The 21,825-nt window shown below is 44.1% G+C and overlaps 1 protein-coding gene across 7 annotated transcripts in view; it reads left to right on the plus strand.

Annotated features, from left to right (window-relative positions):
• LOC139371153 (potassium voltage-gated channel subfamily A regulatory beta subunit 2a) overlaps positions 1–21,825 on the plus strand; it is a 118,065-nt gene that overhangs the window by 92,040 nt on the left and 4,200 nt on the right. For 6 of the 7 annotated variants that reach the window (XM_071111269.1, XM_071111271.1, XM_071111270.1 and 3 more), the window contains 12 exons: positions 3,038–3,081; positions 3,443–3,480; positions 3,760–3,839; positions 9,656–9,700; positions 11,220–11,264; positions 11,784–11,827; positions 12,385–12,471; positions 13,554–13,639; positions 13,947–14,067; positions 16,975–17,069; positions 18,417–18,537; positions 21,449–21,537. In XM_071111269.1, the coding sequence (XP_070967370.1) occupies positions 3,038–3,081; positions 3,443–3,480; positions 3,760–3,839; positions 9,656–9,700; positions 11,220–11,264; positions 11,784–11,827; positions 12,385–12,471; positions 13,554–13,639; positions 13,947–14,067; positions 16,975–17,069; positions 18,417–18,537; positions 21,449–21,537 (895 nt within the window). Of the gene's footprint in view, positions 1–3,037; positions 3,082–3,442; positions 3,481–3,759; positions 3,840–9,655; positions 9,701–11,219; positions 11,265–11,783; positions 11,828–12,384; positions 12,472–13,553; positions 13,640–13,946; positions 14,068–16,974; positions 17,070–17,213; positions 17,392–18,416; positions 18,538–21,448; positions 21,538–21,825 lie in introns of those variants that run through there. The other variant, XM_071111272.1, reaches the window with a different exon arrangement.

Raw genomic sequence — 21,825 nt, forward strand, 5'->3', positions numbered from 1 at the left:
TCGCTTTTTGCATGGGGGCATTGTCATAGTGAAACAGGAAAGGGCCTTCCCCAAACTGTTAACAAAAAGTTAGAAGCACAGAATGTCATTGTATGCTGTAGCGTTAGGATTTCCCTTCACTGAAACTAATAGGCCTAGCCCGAACCATGAAACCAGCCCCAGACCATTTATTCCTCCTCCACCACCAAACTGTATGTATGCAGGTAGGCTGCTCGGCCATGGTAACACATTTAATGAAGCTCCTGACGTTGTTTCCACAGGCAGTTTGGAACTTTGTAGAGTGTTGCAACCAAGGAAATATGATTTTCTATGCGCTTCAACACTTGGCGGTCCCGTTCTGTGAGCTTGTGTGGCCTACCACTTCGCTGCTGAGCTGTTGTTGCTCCTAGACGTTTCCAGCACTTACAGTTGACCGGGGCAGCTGTAGCAGGGCATACATTTGACTAACTGACTTGTTGGAAAGGTGGCATCCTATAACGGTGCCATGTTGAAAGTCACTGAGCTCGTCTGTATGGCCATTCTACTGTCAATGTTTGTCTATGGAGATTGCATGGCCGTGTGCTTGATTTTATACACCTGACAACAACGTGTGACTGAAATAGCCGAATCCACTAATTTGAAGGGTTGTCCACATACTTTTGTGTATCTATTTATCTTCATCTATCTTTATCACAGGTATTCGTGCCTGAATTTACAATTAGTTAGTGTAGTTAGCCTCGTTAGACACAAACGTTAGCTAGCTAGCAAGCAAACAATCTGGTACATCGTTAATGTTATACTGGTTTCATCACCTGTATGTCTTCATCTGTCAATTCTTTCTTAATTTAGCAAACTTATCAGGGGCACCTTTTGCAAGTTTACTGTTCCATCTTCCTGCCATTGTTTTGAAAAGGCAACTTCCATTTTTATTTGCTGGAAAAATCCAGAAGTTGCCTTTCAAAAGGTGGACCAGCCAATGGACCAGACTGTGTGTCTGTGTACTGTATTGCACCAAATATTATTGTGTATACTTACAAGATGCTGGAGTCGCTGCACTAACAATGGGAATCAATGGCTGCAAAGGCAGAAGGCAGGCGGGAGGAAGCGTGAACATTCTAGCCAATGAGATGGCAGATTCGGATGTGAACAACAGACACAACTACGGTATAAAATCTATTTTTGCAAAGTTGGCGCTATGTCAAGAACGTCCACTTATATTAGTACATTTGTTACAACCTTAGCGTTACGAAACTTCTATTCGATAATATAGGCCACACGTAGCAAGTTAGCAAATACATTTCATTTTGGACCAAATTCGATACTCTCATTGACCTTCGTACAAAAAAATCCCCACGTCCATGCTTTATTTTCACACAGGTCGGAGTCGGCCTTCTCGCTTCGCCTCTTCCTCTCTTAGTGCGCTGGACTTGCAGATAACACATGGTAAGATATCATGAGAGACCCTAAAGGACCCGACATTTGAAGAGAGAATCTTCTTGATCTGGAGTGCATATGCTTGTTAATGGTGCTGGTTTATTTTGAATCTCAGTCCGCATGTAAAGTGGGCTTTTTGGATCCCCTTGCTTTTTCAGAGCAACATAAATGCATTGTTTTGTTCTTAGTCACCACAGCAATGTAGAAAACCTCCATGGCTTCACAAGACACCCACCCACACACACACACACACACACACACACACACACACACACACACACACACACACACACACACACACACACACACACAGCCATGGCTACACTCTCATACATAAACACAGTAAGTGCTAAAATGTATATTCCAATAATAACCACATGCACACAATCATACTCCTACAAAATTAGACAGATCCCCCACATATACCTACACACTCTTCCTCCCACAACAGCCATTACATCATTCCATATCCCACACATCTTACTTACCTCGGGCAGAAGGCAACTCGAGGTTCTCTACTCACGGTTTTTAGTTGGTATGGTTCATTGTGTTTTGAGATAAGGTTTAAGGATCTCCTATTTGGATTGGATTCTTCGTATTGAGAGCTTAGGAAGGAAGGAACAAGGTACATTGTGTAACCCATAGAAATACATGAAATGGTTCTACTTATTTCTGTGGTGTACCCGTTATGACAAGTGCAGCATTTAAGGTTGTAGCCTAGCGCCGCCTCAAATCGTCCTCTGTAGTTCACTGTTCTGTGTTGCCTTGACAATGTTTTTTAAGTTATTGGCCATGACAAAGCTGCCCTGGTGAAATTATATTAGCCTGTTAAATGCACCGCACAGAAAGCTATGCAACCTAGAGGCTTTCGATCTTTTGAATACTGCCCAAATTAATAATTGAATGTGCTTGAAATGTTGATGGAGAAAAGAAATATGCTTTTTGTGCCCCTGAATTTCTAACACTAGAATAAGCCTGTTACCTACTGCAGATTTTCCCAGTGTATTATTTATTTTACCTGTGACTTTTTAGACTGAAAGGTAAAAGAGAACTTAACCAAACCTGTGTATGTCTGTCAGCAGTGGAGTCTGTGTCTGAGCTGCGATTTTTCTAGGGACTGGGATTTGCTATAGGGGTTTGAGCTGGAGTCGAAGCTTGTGATTGGCTATAGGGGATTGAGGCGTGGGCCTAGGCTTCCTGGTTTGAACTGAGATATTCCTCAGGATGTCATGCTGGGCCAGATGTCATGCTGGGCCACACACTTCTTTTGTCAGCCCTCCTGTGGAATCACACATGGCCAGGCACATGCACACACAAAGTCACATAATCCTACTGTCAGGCATCCGTGTTCCTGGTGGGCATCTGTGAGCCTGCTCCCCTCCATCTGCATCCAGAGTACAGAGAGACAAAATGTTTTTTCGTGAGCTGTCATGGTTGTCAACTGCCATAGTTGTTACATCCTCCCAGTAGTCTGTGTCAGTGGAGACACAAAAACATTCATTGTCATGAAGCATGGAACTACTTTAAACAAAGCTTGACTATATAAAAAAACCTACAGCACTAAAAAGCACAGCGCAAGTATCAACACCATATTAAGGATAATGTTTTCTCTGTATTCTGACAGAAACCTTGGGAAGTCTGGCCTGAGGGTGTCCTGCCTTGGACTAGGTGAGTGTGAGGGGGGGTGGCGGAGGGGCTAGGAGACAAAAATGTGTTAGAGGTGACCCAGACTGCTGTTGTTTTCACTAGAAATACACAAAGTGAACCACAGAGGGAATTTATTTCACACCAAATAATTTTCCTAGCAGATATCTTGGAGAGTGAAGATATGCCAGAAATGCAAGCTGAGACCTCCATCTGTTGACTAACACTGTTATGGCAAACTCTGCCAAAGCCTCATCTCTTCCAACTATAATTAAAAAGCTACAGTAGTCAGTGTGTGGCATCACTGCCTCTTCAACATTGCTCTCCTCTATGTATCTCTAGTCTGATAGACTACTAACACAGTCTCCCTGTCGTCTCTCTGTAGGAACATGGGTGACGTTCGGAGGGCAGATAACAGATGAGGTGAGAGCAGATGGATTGTGTTTTTTCTGTTATTCTATCAGTCAGTCAACACTCCAATTTCACAACTATCTACATGCTTCTGCAGTCCACTGCTTACACTCTAAACATATTGACACATAGAGAGCCAGAGAAGCAACACGCGTGCCATAGCACGGAAGGTTACAACCCCATGCAGACCGGGTTTTAATAGTTGAAAACACTTAAGCGCTGATCAGTGATCTCTCTACCACCTCCCTTCCTCTTTCTTTCCTCTCCCTCGCTCCACTCTCCGGCTAACAGATGGCGGAGCAGCTGTTGTGTCTGGCCTACGAGAACGGCATCAATCTGTTTGACACAGCAGAGGTCTACGCCGCAGGGAAGTGAGTATCATCCAGACTGTCCACATCACATCTTCATGCAGACATCACTTAGATATCAATGACTGCTGAATCACAGGATCATACCACACAAAGCCACATAGCCAAGCAAAGCATAGGCTAACACATGTACTGTAGTGTGTTTGAATGAGCGCTGACCTAACAGGTGGCAATGAATGTATGAGTGTGTTAATTAATGAGATGGGGGACTCATCTAAATGATATGGTGTAGACTCACATTTAGTACCAATGAAGCTGGTGCTGGTCTCCAGTCCTTCCAGTGTGGTCGTGATGATTTAGCCGACAGCACGTTGAGGGAGTCTCCCAGGCCATCACACATCTTTAGAGAACTCATTCAATTTGATTAAACCTCTGGTTTGGTGGATCTGAGGCCCAGAGGCTCAGATGAAACGCTCACTGATGCACTTACCATGAGTCTGTGCGCCTCTGCGTCCTCCCGCGTAGGTAGTTGGCAGGCATGTTTGCAAATACAAGGACTTACAATTTTATCCACACGTGCCTTGGACAAGCCTGCAAAACTGTTTACATAAACATGAGTGATTAATTGCTCTGTAGCCTTGAGCTCCAGACCTGGGGGGAGAAACACCTCATTTATAACATTCATCATACTGAGTTCTAGTGGTGTTTTTGATGAGAGGTCAAGGGTCGATCATTCATGATGGCTTGAATACCAGTAGAACCCAAACAGTGATATTTTGCCAACTCTAACCTTTGTAGGGCTTCATAACATCTCCTCAGACAGTTGAATACACCATCCTGGATTAATGGATCTTTGTTGTGAGGAAGGATGAACTCCTTTCCAACAGTACCTCAGATTAACAAACTCTAACTCTTCTCTAAATCCTCCCCAAGGAAATACTTGTCTCTCATTGTGGCAATATAGTCAGACATATTTCCCAAGGTGTTAATATTATGTAAAAGACTGAATAAAGAAAATAACAAATGGTTGATGGCTTTATCATTTTGAATTAGTGCTGAGTGTTCAACTGGAATGTCGGCTATTTTTTGTTCATTGACCAACGTCGGATCAATTATTTTAATTCCATTGTTTGTTTGTTTTTAGCTCAATGCGCACATTGCGCTGCAGTTTCTCTAGAGATAAATCAGATCGCACCCGAACTGTATTTGGGAGTTGTAGTTTCCAGCAGGCCAGTGTTCTACATAGTTTAGCCCAGAAAATGTGATAATTAACTACCATCTATTGCGCGCCTACTTATCCGTTCTGTGTTTCTTTGACTCCTGCTTCATAAGAAACAGAAGAATGCGCGATCAATAGGGATACATAGAGAGCAGTTGCTTCGCAAGGAATTTTTACCAGAAAATACATTATCTAAGTTATTGATAGTTGGTATTCAGCAGTTATAAATGTATGCCTTATTTACTATTAAAATAGTGTATTTTGTCAGACACCATAGGCAGTAGCTCTATAGAGATGAGATGATGACTTGGAATGAAGTAATAGTCATCAAATGAAACAAATGTAATACACACAACAACTGACATGTTGTATTAAGTAGTAATGTGAGTAAATAATGGTTAATAAGTGATAAGCAGTAATGGGCAGTCACTACCATCATAAGACTTTTATTCATTGTTTTATTCTGTGTTATTACAGCGTTCAACCTACATAATGCATAGTGCATTTCATGTTTGTTTTTAATTATCGCAACCGAAATTGAAAATTGTGAATACTTTTTAATAATCTATCCGAAACAGACCCAACCTCAAAAAGCGCTAATCACTCAGCACTATTTTGAATATTTACCTACATGTGGCTTCTGTAGCTGAGCTTTGGAAAGGAGAGGACATATCAAACTGTACCATAAGGTAGTGGTGGCAGACAATGGTGACATTGTCAACAGAGTGACAGATCTGTGTGCCATGCAAATGGACCTGACAGTCTGTCAGAACCCTGAATGTCTTCTTTGGGTGCTAATCCTGACAGCCTATAGCCTACTGCAAACTGCAGCACTGAGAGGCTTTACACGAGGTGCAGCACACACACCAGAATAGAGGGACATCAATGCAGACAGAGGAGCACATATCTACCACGTTTCACACGGTCTGTGAAGCACCAGCTCTAGTAATATGAGGACCTCGTCAGTCAAACAGTAAAGTGGACTAGATAGTCTAGATATGTCTAGATATGGGTATAATTATGTGTTAGTGGCCACAAAGTCAACATTTTGGTTTTGTAGAGTGGATAGAGAGCGGGAGAGAGGCTCCCAACTGCAGCCCCGCTACAGCTAAGGGCCTGGTTCTGTGGGTTAGTACGTGTGTGTTTGTTCCCTGGCATTATGACCAAGTCACTGAAACATATTGACAGGCAAACACTGTACAGTACATCGACTGACAGCTAGCGTATTGACCAACACACTCTTACAAACACACTGTAGTGTAGGTGTAGACCCATTTAGCTTTGACAATCCACTTCTTTACACCAATGTTCCCTCAAAGAAAATTCAGCACTGAGCTAATTTCAGGTCTGCTAAATTCTGTGCAACTTCTAGCGCATTTACTGTGATCACTGAGGCTGTACCTGCTTTATGTTAGTTTTAACAATGGCCAAGTTGGCTACTGTGGCTATTTGATCATAATGTAGGCCTACCAGAGTGGCCTACCATCAAAAACAATGGAGAAAATGCATCTCATAACATTTTAATATGGACATATCTGTTCCATCATTCAGCCTACAGTAGCAGCCAATATGTGGTGTTAAATGTAGGTCTACATTCCATGAGACTTTTGAAAAAAACATGCAGGGCTGGACATGAACCTGTTTATCCACTTTTCCTTCAGACAAGGAGGTAACTGGAAATGTTCTTGTGTTGTTTGATGTTTTGATGCAAGAAATCACTTCACAAAATAAAATGCATTATTATTCCCATACCATTATCACAGAGAATCAGACAGATTATGCTCCCCTCTGCCTATTGGCTACTTGGCTTATTCAAGCCCGTCTCAAAATACAGCACTACCCCTTTACCTGACTCGCTTTTCAAAAATATCTAGAAATGTACATGTTTTGTGCTCTTGTAGGAAGTAATCACTCCCTTATTGCTGACTACACATGAGCTATAACTGGGCTAATAACACTAACTAGCAAAGGATATGAACTAAATGTGCACACGTGGTTAAATGCAGCTCTGGCTTTGATCTCAAAACAAGTGCATCTCCTCACAACCACTCATGCTGTTAAAACAGTCCTGTTCAAACTAAATGGCAAGGATCCATATATGGCAATGGTCTATTTGTATATAAGCCTACTGCAGCTCTGATTGTTTATACTGCACCTGTCAATGTAGAGTACGAGCTGAGTAGTGCATGTCAATGCAAAAAAATCCTACTCCGATGCATTCTGCCGACAACAAAATCTTGTGTTGTTTGTTTTGTTTCGGGATGTTGCTTTGAAAGTGGCTAATATCGTGTTGATTCGATCACAATTGCCACAGTAAAGGCAAACTCTAGAACAGTGGTCACCAACCTTTTCTGAGTCAAGATCACTTTGATTCAAAATTCAAGCTGAGATCTACCACTCAGATTTTTTTTTAACTTGACTTAAAAAACATAAGCCTAAGGAACATTAACCAATTAAAAACAGTACTGTAGCAATAATGTTTGTGCAGTAAACTTTAGGCCTACTGTACGTTATCGCAGCATATTGGCTTTGCTTGAATTGCCCTGTCAATGCATTGTTGTTCAGGCCATTTAAAAATATAGATTTATGATCACACCGGTAATAGATCCGTTGTTGTATTACTTGTGAAGCACAGCTGAGTGAGCATACTTTTGGGGGGGGGGGGGGCCTTCTTGTGCCTGCATCTGATGGTCAGTCTCAGATGTGGGAAAGAGCATTAGACTGAGGGTCCGCATCTCAACATCCCTCCGCTCTCCCTTTCCTCCACTGACACTGACCAAAAAGTGACAGTCTTCCAGATGATGGCGAAACTCAAGTTACACCGCATCGTGCACAAATTCATGTTACTCCTATGAACAGAGAAAGTTAAATATTCCTCGATATTAAAAAAGACCCAAGCCGCTAATAATAACAACTCAAGCCTATAGATACACTTTCCTACTCATTCATTACTGATACACTGCTTGTTGTAGCTCTGAGTAGAAATAGGAAGAACTCACATTTTATGGCTTGTAAAAGTTGTTGACAGTGCTGAGTAAGATCTTAAACATGAACTCACTCATAAAGTTGACAGTTTCTCTCTCTAGTCATGGTTTTAAACATTTTGAAATCAACTTTTCTGTAGCTTTCTTTTATGCCTGCTACGTTACTGCAGAAACGGTCATCTGAGCCATCTGATTGGCCAGCGGTAGGCCTATAGTGCACTTGATTTGCTCTCTGGGCCCGCCGGGAAGTCAGTTTGTACCTTCAGACACATGAAATAGTTGAAAATGGCAACAGATGGCCTACCCAGCACGCAGGGCAGCTGAATCGGGTGCACCTACAGCCAACAGCCTGAGACGAATAATAATAATTTCTTTAAAGTAGGAACACAAGGCTATGTCGTTGGGTTTTTTACAGAAATGTTTGGCGATCGACTAGGAATGACTTGGACATCGACCAGTCGATCGTGATTGACCCGTTGGTGACCACTGCTCTATAATGTATTTTTATGTATATCCTTTTTTTACCCCGTACCTCATTACCCCGTTCTCCCCAATTTTGTGGTGTCCATTTGGTAGTTAGTCTTGTCTCATCGCTGCAAAATCCTGTACAGTCTTGGGAGAGGCGAAGGTCCAGAGCCGTGCGTCCTCCGAAACACAACCCAACCAAGCCACACTGCCTCTTGACACAATGCCCACTTAACCCAGAAGCCAGCCGCACCAATGTGTCGGAGGAAACACCGTGCACCTGGCGACTGTGTCAGCGTGTACTGCGCCACAGGAGTCGCTAGTGCGCGATGGGACAAGGACATCCCTGCCGGCCAAACCCTCCCTAAACCCGGACGACGCTGGGCCAATTGTGCGCCGCCCCATGGGTCTCCTGGTCGCGGCCGGCTGAGAAAGAGCCTGGACTCAAACCCAGAATCTCTAGTGGCACAACTGCGATGCAGTGCCTTAGACCACTGAGCCACTCGGGAGGCCTGCTCTAGAAAGTTGAGTGAAGTTCAATCTCGTTCTTCTCTCTGTGGGCTGATATTTTTGCACGGCAGACCCAGGGAGCAGCATGGCAGTCTCGGTGCTACTGAGCGTGCGCACAGCTTAGAGGGAACATTGATGGCATTAGCCTTCCAGAAATTACCCTCCCTCTCCCTCTCCACTCCCTCTGCTCAAACCAGCAGGCTGCGTACACAGGCAGAGAGAGATCTGATGGGGAGGGGGAGAGAGGGATAAGGGAAAGAGAAACAGAGAGAGGGGAAGAGGGGGTACAGAGAGGGGGAGTTCAGCCACTTTGTGCTTGCCGTACACAGAATTCACATTATAGGAAAACATGGCATTTGTTAGCCTTGTAGACCGGCGCTCCCTTCCTCCCTCGCAGTGACAGGAGTCATCCCAGCCCTAATGGAGGCCACGTTGGGCCTAATTGGCACCCTCACTGCTGCTAATGACTGATTGCCTGTTACACACTAGCCATACCAGCCAGTTCACTGAGTTTAACTCCACACACTGCAGGAGCTTTGTTATAAGTCTATAGAGACACTGGGAAGGGTTGTAAGAGTTACCACCACACTTTGTGATATCTTCTTTTTCAAGGGCTGATCTGTTTTCTTTTGCATCATGGTATGTGTAGTTGTTAGTTGACCATGCCCATTATCTGACCTCTCTCTCCCTCTCTCTCTCAGGGCTGAGGTTGTGCTGGGGAACGTCATAAAGAAGAAAGGATGGAGGTATGTTCGTACGGAGGTTACTCTCATAATGAGCCATGTTTCATTTCTGTGCCGTCACTCTCCCTCTCCTGATAACCGCTCTACCTTATTGGAAGGGAAGTGAGCAGTGTGGTGTACTCCACTGTGCACCGGCAGGCAGGCAGCGAGAGATAAAAGATCAGTCAGGCAGGCAGAGAGAGATAAAAGATCAGGCAGGCAGAGAGAGAGAGATAAAATATCAGTCAGGCAGGCAGCAGAGCCATGGCCGTGCTCCTGCTCTTGTGTCCCTCAAAGCGACTGAATAATGGAATGAAAGTGTCTCCTTTACCCACTCTTTTACCTCATCAACCCGTGTGTGTGTGCATGCTGTACTGTACTGGTTTGACAGTGATGTTGTGATGTCAACCAGAGCACCTTGGAACACCCTCTCTGTAATGTCAACCAGAGCACCTTGGAACACCCTCTCTGTAATGTCAACCAGAGCACCTTGGAATACCCTCTCTGTAATGTCAACCAGAGCACCTTAGAACACCCTCTCTGTAATGTCAACCAGAGCACCTTGGAACACCCTCTGTAATGTCAACCAGAGCACCTTGGAACACCCTCGCTGTGATGTCAACCAGAGAACCTTGGAACACCCTCGCTGTGATGTCAACCAGAGAACCTTGGAACACCCTCGCTGTGATGTCAACCAGAGAACCTTGGAACACCCTCTCTGTAATGTCAACCAGAGAACCTTGGAACACCCTCGCTGTGATGTCAACCAGAGAACCTTGGAACACCCTCGCTGTGATGTCAACCAGAGAACCTTGGAACACCCTTGCTGTGATGTCAACCAGAGAACCTTGGAACACCCTCGCTGTGATGTCAACCAGAGAACCTTGGAACACCCTCTCTGTAATGTCAACCAGAGAACCTTGGAACACCCTCTCTGTAATGTCAACCAGAGCACCTTAGAACACCCTCTCTGTAATGTCAACCAGAGCACCTTGGAACACCCTCTGTAATGTCAACCAGAGCACCTTGGAACACCCTCGCTGTGATGTCAACCAGAGAACCTTGGAACACCCTCGCTGTGATGTCAACCAGAGAACCTTGGAACACCCTTGCTGTGATGTCAACCAGAGAACCTTGGAACACCCTCGCTGTGATGTCAACCAGAGAACCTTGGAACACCCTCGCTGTGATGTCAACCAGAGAACCTTGGAACACCCTCTCTGTAATGTCAACCAGAGAACCTTGGAACACCCTCGCTGTGATGTCAACCAGAGAACCTTGGAACACCCTCTCTGTAATGTCAACCAGAGAACCTTGGAACACCCTCACTGTGATGTCAACCAGAGAACCTTGGAACACCCTCTCTGTAATGTCAACCAGAGAACCTTGGAACACCCTCGCTGTGATGTCAACCAGAGAACCTTGGAACACCCTCTCTGTAATGTCAACCAGAGAACCTTGGAACACCCTCTCTGTGCTTCATTGTCTATATATGTTCTGTGTGGTCTCACATGTAATGGGTTTTCTCCCCCTTCTCATGTAGACGTTCCAGTCTGGTGATCACAACAAAGATCTTCTGGGGTGGAAAGTATGTTGTCTCTTCTCTGATTGTGTGTCTGAATGAGAAATATGCTGCTCTTTGTAATGTGTCTGGGGCTGTGAGTGATTGGCACTGTCATAGAGTATATATGTAATGCCATGCAGATAATTCCTCCCTCCCAGTGGCCCTCTGGTTAATGTGATTATGTGTAGTCCATGCTGATGTTATTATCAAGCAATAAGGCCCGACGGGGTGTGTTATATTGGTCACATACCACAAACCCCTGAGGTGCCTTATTGCTATTATAAACTGGTTACCAAAGTAATTAGAGCAGTAAAAAGACATGGTTTGTCATACCTGTGATATACGGTCTGATATATCACAGCTGTCGGCCAATCAGCATTTAGGGCTCGAACCACCCAGTTTATAATGGGCTTTTAGTCAAGCTGAAATGTATATATTGGGATGTTACTGTGATGGACTGAATGATATGATGAAAAGAAAATAAAGCCTTGCTGTGGCTCTGCTGTAATTCAACTGATTCTGGAATATGTTTTTTATCCATAGAGCAGAGACTGAAAGAGGGTTGTCCCGAAAACACATTATAGAAGGTAAGCTCATCCTGTCCTTGATCACGCAGAGCAAGGGCAGAATGAGAAATTAAATGCTGACATTGCATTAGACAACATCCTGATTAGTCATTTTGGCTCCAGGGAGAAGAGACTCCAATTTGATAATTGTGGACTCTCTTGGGGGATAGGAGTCTTGCTGAGAAAGATCCTAGTTCCTCTTTTCTCTGAAAAATAACACCTTATTAGAATCACATTATTTGAAAATTCTACCTGCAATATTGAGCACTACCTCACAATTAGAGCCCAGGGGGGGCAAAAGGGAATGTCATGTTTATCTGAACACTTGCAGCCATTCTGACGATGCCATTCATGTCACAATGTAATAAAGCAACATTTAAGGCATATTTCTTTGACAATTGCTCTTTTGATTGGCTATTATTAGGTTTTGTCCCCCCAAAAATGTTAATTGGCATCAGACCCAAAAAAACATCAGTTGGGCTGTACTTGCAATAGTACACTCAATAAGATATGACTGCAACCATGTCCCTGAACAATAATAGTGTGTGTAACTGTGGCTGTGATGCATGTCGTTGTAGGTTTAAAGGCCTCACTGGAGAGACTGCAGCTAGAGTATGTGGACGTGGTGTTTGCAAACAGACCGGACCCCAACACTCCCATGGAAGGTAAGGAGGAACATCTTGGTCCGCCTCTATCACTGGCTTCTGCTGTCTGCCTCTTCTCTATTCTCCTGCTGGGTTCTTTCCATCTCATGAGCTTCTCTGACATGCCTATGTCCATTCTAACTCACTAGGCTACATGTTTCTGTGTAGTGCATGAAACTATGTCCTCATTTCACCCCATCCTTCCCTACTGGCTTGCTTCCCAATGCCCTGGGGAATGTTAAATATGAGTGAAAACTGCTGGAGCAAAAAATAACACAATTAAAAAATAATAATAATAATATATGTTTTATTGTCACATGCTGTACACCGGATAGGTGCAGTGAAATGTGTTGTTTTACAACACATTGTTTTAAAACCGGAACTGCACGATCCTATAGAATGTTGGAGACAAGTCTGCAGAAGAGCTTTAAATGACAGAGTACTCTGTGTGTTCTCCAGTTGTCATACAGTATTCATCTGTCCTCTATGGGCCATGCTACAGTAGGAAGGTCACAACACCCTCAGACTGTCCCTGTTACTGTTACTCTGCCCTGACACAGACCATCTCCGCTGTTGTTGTACCTAACATTACTCCTGTCATTCTATTTCTGCCTCTCTTGAACCAGGGATAGCTGGTATGTAAAAAAAATAAATGCATGAGCTTTGGATTGATCCATTTCTTATGTTTTACCCATCTGCCCTTTTAGGAGTTCAACAGTTGATAAACTGCAGTAGTTCACAGGGAAAGGTTTGAACCTGTACCTGAAGAAGTACTTTGGCCATCTGGTGCACCTCTCTGTCACTAGCCTGAGGACAGAACAGAGAGAGGGAGAGAGTGGTGCTGCTGCTGTGTTAATGTTACAGGCTCTCCTAATCACTCTTTTACTCTCTCTCTTTCTCTCTTTCTCTCTCATCCTCATTGTGTTTGCGCTTTCTGTTTTTGTTGCACACAAGCTCAAACATGGCCATCGGGCAAACTGTAAATCACTTGCTCATGTCTGACTGACTTGCTCTACTTTGGATCAGAACAGTTTGCTACACAGCATTTGTCTCTCTGCTCATTGTAGTGTGTGCGTGCGTATTGTTTTATTTTTGATTGACAGAGACGGTGCGGGCGATGACCCACGTGATCAACCAGGGCATGGCCATGTACTGGGGCACGTCCCGCTGGAGCCCCATGGAGATCATGGTGAGACAAACACACACAAACAGCCTCCTCTCCTTCCGGTCATCATTCTGCCCAGACCCAGTCTCAGCACCGGCAATGACATGACACCACTATAACATCCTCTCACTGACTGTGACATATTCTGATCATGACTTCCATAATATTGATTGATTGGCGTCACAACCATGGGTCCAACATGTAAAGTGTTGGTCTCATGTTTCTTGAGCTGAAATAAAATATCCCTGAAATTGTTCATGCTTTGATTAGCCAGTGCCTACTGTACAGTACTCTTCAGGCTAACCGCTGCTGTTCCCTGTGTGTCCTGTAGGAGGCGTACTCTGTGGCGCGGCAGTTCAACCAGATCCCTCCCATCTGTGAGCAGGCAGAGTATCACATGTTCCAGAGGGAGAAGGTGGAGGTGCAGCTGCCAGAGCTCTTCCATAAGATAGGTGAGTGGAGCTGGTCTGGACACTGAGATAGCTATTAAAGGTAGACTCAGCAATATGACGTAGATGAACAAAGTAAGCAGCATAGTGGGTCAATTTCTGCAACAACTAGGAGCCTTAAAACGCAAAGTTAAAAATGAAGCAAGCTCCTGCACATGCGCAGATACTGTGTGTGACTTTGTCTTGCATCTTGCTCATCACAATATCTGCGATGCTGCTCGTAGCAAATGTCATTTAGCTGAGTCTACCTTTTTAAATGATTACAAACAAAAATATAAACACAACATGTAAAGTGTTGGTCCCATGTTTCATGAGCTGAAATAAAAAATACCTGAAATTGTTCAAATGCACAAAAAACTTATTTCACCGAAACGTGGTGCACAAATTTGTTTCCAGCCCTGTTAGTGAGCAATTCTCCTTTGCCAAGATAATACATCCACATGACAGGTGTGGTATATGAAGAAGCTGATTAAACAGCATGATCATTGCATGGGTGCACCTCGTGCTGGGGACAATAAAAGGCCACTTTAAAATGTGCAGTTTTGTCACACAACACAATGCCACAGATGTTTCAAGTTGTGAGGGAGTGTGCAATTGACATGCTGACTGCAGGAATGTCCACCAGAGCTGTTGCCAGAGAATTGCATGATAATTTCTCTACCATAAGGTGCCTACAACGTTGTTTTATAGAATTTGGCTGAATTTGGCGGTACGTTCCACATGTGGGCCTATGCCATCCCAGGCCCACCCATGGCTGCACCCCTACCCAGTCATGGGAAATCCATAGATTAGGGCCTAATGAATTTAATTTGACCGATTTCCTTATACGAACTGTAACTCTTATACGAAATGTAACTCTTATACAAACTGTAACTCTTATACGAACTGTAACTCTTATACGAACTGTAACTTGAAATTGTTTCATGCTGCGTTTATATTTCTGTTCAGTATAGATAGTATCATTATTATACAGTTATCGGAAGCTTACATACACTTAGGTTGGAGTCATTAAAACTCGTTTTTCAACCACGCCACAAATTTCTTGTTAACAACTATAGTTTTGACATGTCCGTAAGGACATCTACTTTGTGCATGACACAAGTAATTTTTCCAACATTTGTTGACAGATAGATTATTTCACTTATAATTCACTGTATCACAAATCAGCCAAGACCTCAGAAAAAAATTGTAGACCTCCACAAGTTTGGTTCATCCTTGGGAGCAATTTCCAAACGCCTGAAGGTACCACGTTCATCTGTACAAGCAATAGTACGCAAGTATAAACACCATGGGACCACGTAGCCGTCATACCACTCAGGAAGGAGACGCTTTCTGTCCCATAGAAGTGAATGTACTTTGGTGCGAAAAGAGCAAATCGTTTCCAGAACAACAGCAAAGGACCTTGTGAAGATGCTGGAGGAAACCGGTACAAAAGTATCAGCATCCACAGTAAAACTGCCAGCAGCATATCACCCTGCATACCACTGCTGGCTTGCTTCTGAAGCTAAGCAGGGTTGGTCCTGGTCAGTTCCTGGATGGGAGACCAGATGCTGCTGGAAGTGGGGTTGGAGGGCCTGTAGGAGGCACTCTTTCCTCTGGTCTAAAAAAATATCCCAAAGCCTCAGGGCAGTGAATGGGGACACTGCCCTGTGTAGGGTGCCGTCTTTCGGGTGGGATGTTAAAAGGGTGTCCTGACTCTCTGAGGTCATTAACGATCCCATGGCACTTATCGTAAGAGTAGGGGTGTTAACCCCGATGTCCTGGCTAAGTTCCCAATCTGGCCCTCAAATCATCACGGTCACCTAATAATCCCCAGTTTACAATTGGCTCATTAATCCCCCTCCTCACCCCTGTAACTATTCCCCAGGTTGTTGCTGCAAATGAGAACGTGTTCTCAGTCAACTTACCTGGTAAAATAACGGATACATAAAAAAATAAAATATTTAAAAAATAAAATAGCCAGACTACGATTTGTAACTGCGATTGGGGAAAATGGAACTGTTTGGCCATAATGACCATTGTTATATTTGAAGGAAAAAGGGGGAGGCTTGTAAGCCGAAGAACACCATCCCAAACGTGAAGCACGTGGGTGGCAGCATCATGTTGTGGGGGTGCTTTGCTGCACGAGGGACTGGTGCACGTCACAAAATAGATGGCATCATGAGGAATGAAAATTGTGGGTATATTGAAGCATCATCTCAAGACATCAGTCAGGAAGTTAAAGCTTGGTCGCAAATGGGTCTTCCAAATGGACAATGACCCCAAGCATGCATCACAAAGCCTTGACCTCAATCCCATAGAAAATTTGTGGTCAGAACTGAAAAAGCTTGTGCAAACAAGGAGGCCTACAAACCTGAATCAGTTGCACCAGCTCTGTCAGGGGGAATGGGCCAAAATTGTTATTATTGTGGGAAGCTTGTGGAAGGCTAGCCGAAACGTTTGACCTAAGTTAAACAATTTGAAGGCAATGCTACCAAATACTAATTGAGTGTATGTACATTTCTGACCCACTGGGAATGTGATGAAAGAAATAAAAGTTTAAATAAATAATTCTCTCTACTATTATTCTGACATTTCACATTCTTAAAATAAAGTGGTGATCCTAACTGAGCTAAAACAGGGAATTTTTGCTAGGATTAAATGTCAGGAATTGTGAAACTGAGTTTAATTGTGTTTGGCTAAGGTGTGTGTAAACTTCCGACTTCAACTGTAACTCTAATATGTAATTCTATGATTGCGTAGATAAAAGTATGCTGCCTCTACCAAAGGTTTCTTTGTCAATTTTGTGTTTTTCTTGGTAAATACCGGATGCTGTCCTGTCTCCTATTTTTGGACGACTTAGTATAGACTGAACAGCATATTTGGAGTGGTGATGGTGACGGCGCTGACCCAATGTTCCCATGTTTTCAGGTGTGGGGGCAATGACATGGTCACCGCTGGCCTGTGGGATCATCTCAGGGAAATACGACAGTGGGGTACCACCTTACTCCCGCGCCTCTCTTAAGGTAGCGTTACCCGCACCCCTCTCCTGCCCCCCCTGTTCACCTCTTTTGTTTCTCCTTTGGTCTCATGTCAACCCCTCTTCTCCCTCAGCCCTCTTCTTATCCTGGCTGGTTCCTGTCTTAATGGCTGTTTTCTGTGTCTTTCAGGTTCTAGAACTTGATGTCGCCTAGATGCGTTTGTTTTTGAGTGCCCTGTGACAGCATACTCTGTGTACCAACTCTTTGTATCCATTCTGTTTACCAGCTCTCTAGCAACTCTACCACCAGCAGTTATTTGGTGGTGTCAACATAAGCATCTTATCTCACATTTCACACACACACAGAGGCATGCACACTCACTCACTCGCACGCACACACACACACACACACACACACACACACAGAGGCACGTGCATGCGCACACACACACGCACACACACACACACACACACAGAGGCACGTGCATGCACACTCACATGTGCACACACACAGATCAAATGACAACAACATGCATATACTGCATCACCAATTCAGAAACTAGGGCTTACTCTGTGCCTGTGTTGTTGCAGAAGTATGCAGGGTTGCTATGTCCTTTTAACCCTGTACAGTTAAGGAAACCATTTCTCCATCTAACTACGTGGATAATGTTCTCCTGAGTAGAGCTTTGCATACGGATCATTCATTCGTATGTTGTGGTGTTGGCGCCTGATCAACGACAGTGTAGGTGGCTGATCCAATCACTGATGGGTTGCTTGTTCCTGATCTTGTCATTGGATTACACAGGCTATTACACAGGAAATTAAATCCCTTTGTCAAGGTTGCTTTTAGCCTGTTGAAATATGTTGACTGTACATTCATATTTAGAAGGAATTATACACAATCGCAACAATAATTATACATTTATTTAGATCCTGGAACAAATGTGTGTTTGCACTGTATGTGTGTGAAACATGAGAGATGAGCCAGAGAGGGTCCTCCTCTCTGCCTGCTGGGGGCTGTACAATAGAAGAGTGTTGACAACCAGACCCTGGTCTACCAAACAGAGTCATGTGTTTAAAAGCAGGCCCTGGTCTACCAAACAGAGTCACGTGTTTAAAAGCAGGCCCTGGTCTACCAAACAGAGTCACGTGTTTAAAAGCAGGCCCTGGTCTACCAAACAGAGTCACGTGTTTAAAAGCAGGCCCTGGTCTACCAAACAGAGTCACGTGTTTAAAAGCAGGCCCTGGTCTACAAAACAGAGTCACGTGTTTAAAAGCAGGCCCTGGTCTACCAAACAGAGTCACGTGTTTAAAAGCAGGCCCTGCTCGACACAGGTAGTGCAGTGCCTCAGTGTTGGGCAGGGCTGTGTTTTTGAGCAGGCTGTTTCAACAGGGCTACCAGTGGTTGAAGGACAAGATCTTGAGCGAAGAGGGCCGGCGTCAGCAGGCGAAGTTGAAAGAGCTGCAGGCAATCGCAGAGCGGCTGGGCTGCACTCTGCCCCAGCTCGCCATCGGTACGCCGACACACACTGCCGCTCTCTCTCTCTCTGTCTGTCTGTCCGTTCCTCGTCCCTCTGGTGGTTATCAACTGTTGGTTTGTGTGTGAGAATGTTTGTCTGTATTATGTTGTATGTCTGTTTGTGGTAATCTAGTTCTTAGACGCTAGAGCAGCCAGGGTTCTTTTCCTAAACCCAAGTCAGCCTTATCAAGTCAGTGGTAATAACTTGCTACTGATTCTGTTGGTGAGTTTACTGTCGCGTGCACTGGTGTGTGTGTATATACGATGAGCAAGTGTCCCTATTCCCCACGTCAGCAGTAACATGGAATGGCAGACATAAATCTGAGCCGACTGGGGCGATGGGGAAGGAGCCTGTTGACAGATTCCCAGCTCTGTGGAGGGCTATTAAAGCGTGGCAGATGAGAGGGGGAGACTGTCCCGGGACCACAATTCTATGTCACCCGAGAGTCGCTACATTGGAAAAAAATATATCCGTTAGTTACCTAGAGCCTGTTATTTTATATGTTTAAAGTAGCTGTGTGACGTCATAGATGGCATTGGCCTAAGGTACGTTTGCTACATTGCGGAACAGTTTGTACTAAACTTTCCCCAAAACGTTCTGGTATGATCTTGAACAGACATTGAGTTACATTTCTCCTGTTTGGTGGGTGTGGCGAGATGTGGCTTGAAGTAATGAGGGACATATTTAAAGGGGGCAGTGGCTATGCTGACAACCCACAACGCAACCCCTCCTCGTTTTTCAACTGGTCGTTCAGTACAGAATTGTTTTTGTTGAATTGAACGTTCCAGAACATAAAAACGCAGCCTTGGCCAGTGAGTGAATAATCCCTGTCATCTGTTTTGACATATATACAGTGGGGCAAAAATATACATTGGGGCACCAATTGTGCAAGTTCTCCCACTTAAAAAGATGAGAGAGGCCTATAATTTTCATCATAGGTACACTATGACAGACAAAATGAGGGAAAAAAATCCAGCAAATCACATTGTAGGATTTTTAATGAATTTATTTGCAAATTATGGTGGAAAAAAAGTATTTGGTCAATAACAAAAGTTTATCTCAATACTTTGTTATATACCCTTTGTTGGCAATGACAGAGGTCAAACGTTTTCTGTAAGTATTCACAAGGTTTTCACACACTGTTGCTGGTATTTTGGCCCATTCCTCCATGCAGATCTCCTCTAGAGCAGTGATGTTTTGGGGCTGTTGCTGGGCAACACGGACTTTCAACTCCCTCCAAAGATTTTCTATGGGGTTGAGATCTGGAGACTGGCTAGGCCACTCCAGGACCTTGAAATGCTTCTTACGAAGCCACTCCTTCGTTGCCCGGGCGGTGTGTTTGGGATCATTGGCATGCTGAAAGACCCAGCCACGTTTCATCTTCAATGCCCTTGCTGATGGAAGGAGGTTTTCACTCAAAATCTCACGATACATGGCCCCATTCATTCTTTCCTTTACACGGATCAGTCGTCCTGGTCCCTTTGCAGAAAAACAGACCCAAAGCATGATGTTTCCACCCCCATGCTTCACAGAAGGTATGGTGTTCTTTGGATGCAACTCCAAACACGACGAGTTGAGTTTTTACCAAAAAGTTCTATATTGGTTTCATCTGAGCATATGACATTCTCCCAATCTTCTTCTGGATCATCCAAATGCTCTCTAGCTTACTTCAGACGGGCCTGGACATGTGTCCCCCTGCTTAAGCCAGTACGTCTGGCACTGCAGGATTTGAGTCCCTGGCGGCGTAGTATGTTACTGATGGTAGGCTTTGTTACTTTGGTCCCAGCTCCCTGCAGGTCATTCACTAGGTCCCCCCGTGTGGTTCTGGGATTTTTGCTCACCGTTCTTGTGATCATTTTGACCCCACGGGTGAGATCTTGCGTGGAGCCCCAGATCGAGGGAGATTATCAGTGGTCTTGTATGTCTTCCATTTCCTAATAATTGCTCCCACAGTTGATTTCTTCAAACCAAGCTGCTTACCTATTGCAGATTCAGTCTTCCCAGCCTGGTGCAGGTCTACAATTTTGTTTCTGGTGTCCTTTGACAGCTCTTTGGTCTTGGCCATAGTGGAGTTTGGAGTGTGACTGTTTGAGGTTGTGGACAAGTGTCTTTTATACTGATAACAAGTTCAAACAGGTGCCATTAATACAGGTAACGAGTGGAGGACAGAGGAGCCTCTTAAAGAAGTTGTTACAGGTCTGTGAGAGCCAGAAATCTTGCTTGTTTGTAGGTGACCAAATACTTATTTTCCACCATAATTTGCAAATAAATTCATTAAAAATCCTACAATGTGATTTTCTGGATTTTTGTCTGTCATAGTTGAAGTGTACCTATGATGAAAATTACAGGCCTCTCTCATCTTTTTAAGTGGGAGAACTTGCACTATTGGTGGCTGACTAAATACTTTTTTGCCCCACTGTATGTAATCTACTAGAACCATCCCATCCTGTCCTGAGGATCCTTGGATTTTAAGTTAAATCCTGGGAAAGCCTGAGATTTGGTGGGTCAGATCTGTTCCTGGAAGTGGACTCTGTCTCATCATCACCAGTGTGTCTGGAGGTTCTAATCCCACACCGTGTTTGAACACAGTGGCATAAGGTCTCCGTACAGAAGTACACTAATCCTTTTAGACAATATCACATCTCCAGATCAAGATTAGTGAATACAGGTGGGGCTGTGTTCTGGGTGTGTATGTTCAGGAAGGGTAGGTTATGTTTATTGTGTGTGGTGTTGTATCTGGGAGGCAGTGTTATACAGTACATGTGTCTAGCATGTTTGTGTTAGGAGGTCTATATGTGTTTAGTATGTTTGAGGCACTGGTGGGGAGGGACAGGGTTATGTGGGAGAGAAAGACTTGTTTGTGTAGTATATTGGGGTGTCATTGCTGTTTACCCGTCCCCTACAGCGTGGTGCCTACGAAACGAAGGGGTGAGCTCCGTCTTATTGGGGGCGTCCAGCACCGACCAGCTGATGGAGAATATAGGAGCAATACAGGTGAGACCACACAGTGAGGGTCCAAGTGAGACCACACAGTGAGGGTCCAGGTGGGTGTGTCTGAGCAAGCGAAAGTGTGTAGATTTGCATAATTTGTCAATTAGTTTTGATAATCAATCAACATGTTTAATTGGTTCAAAATGCCACCCCCTTCGAGCCCATAACAATGATGTCACATTCCTAAAATGGCTCTCCCTTATGGCCCTTTTTATAAAGCAAAACATTTCAAATTTCAGTCGAAGTGGGATTTATGAACCAGAACCTTCTGTGTTCTTATTTATTATGTAC

This window comes from Oncorhynchus clarkii, chromosome 17, assembly GCF_045791955.1.
Source record: "Oncorhynchus clarkii lewisi isolate Uvic-CL-2024 chromosome 17, UVic_Ocla_1.0, whole genome shotgun sequence".
Classification (NCBI taxonomy): domain Eukaryota; kingdom Metazoa; phylum Chordata; class Actinopteri; order Salmoniformes; family Salmonidae; genus Oncorhynchus; species Oncorhynchus clarkii.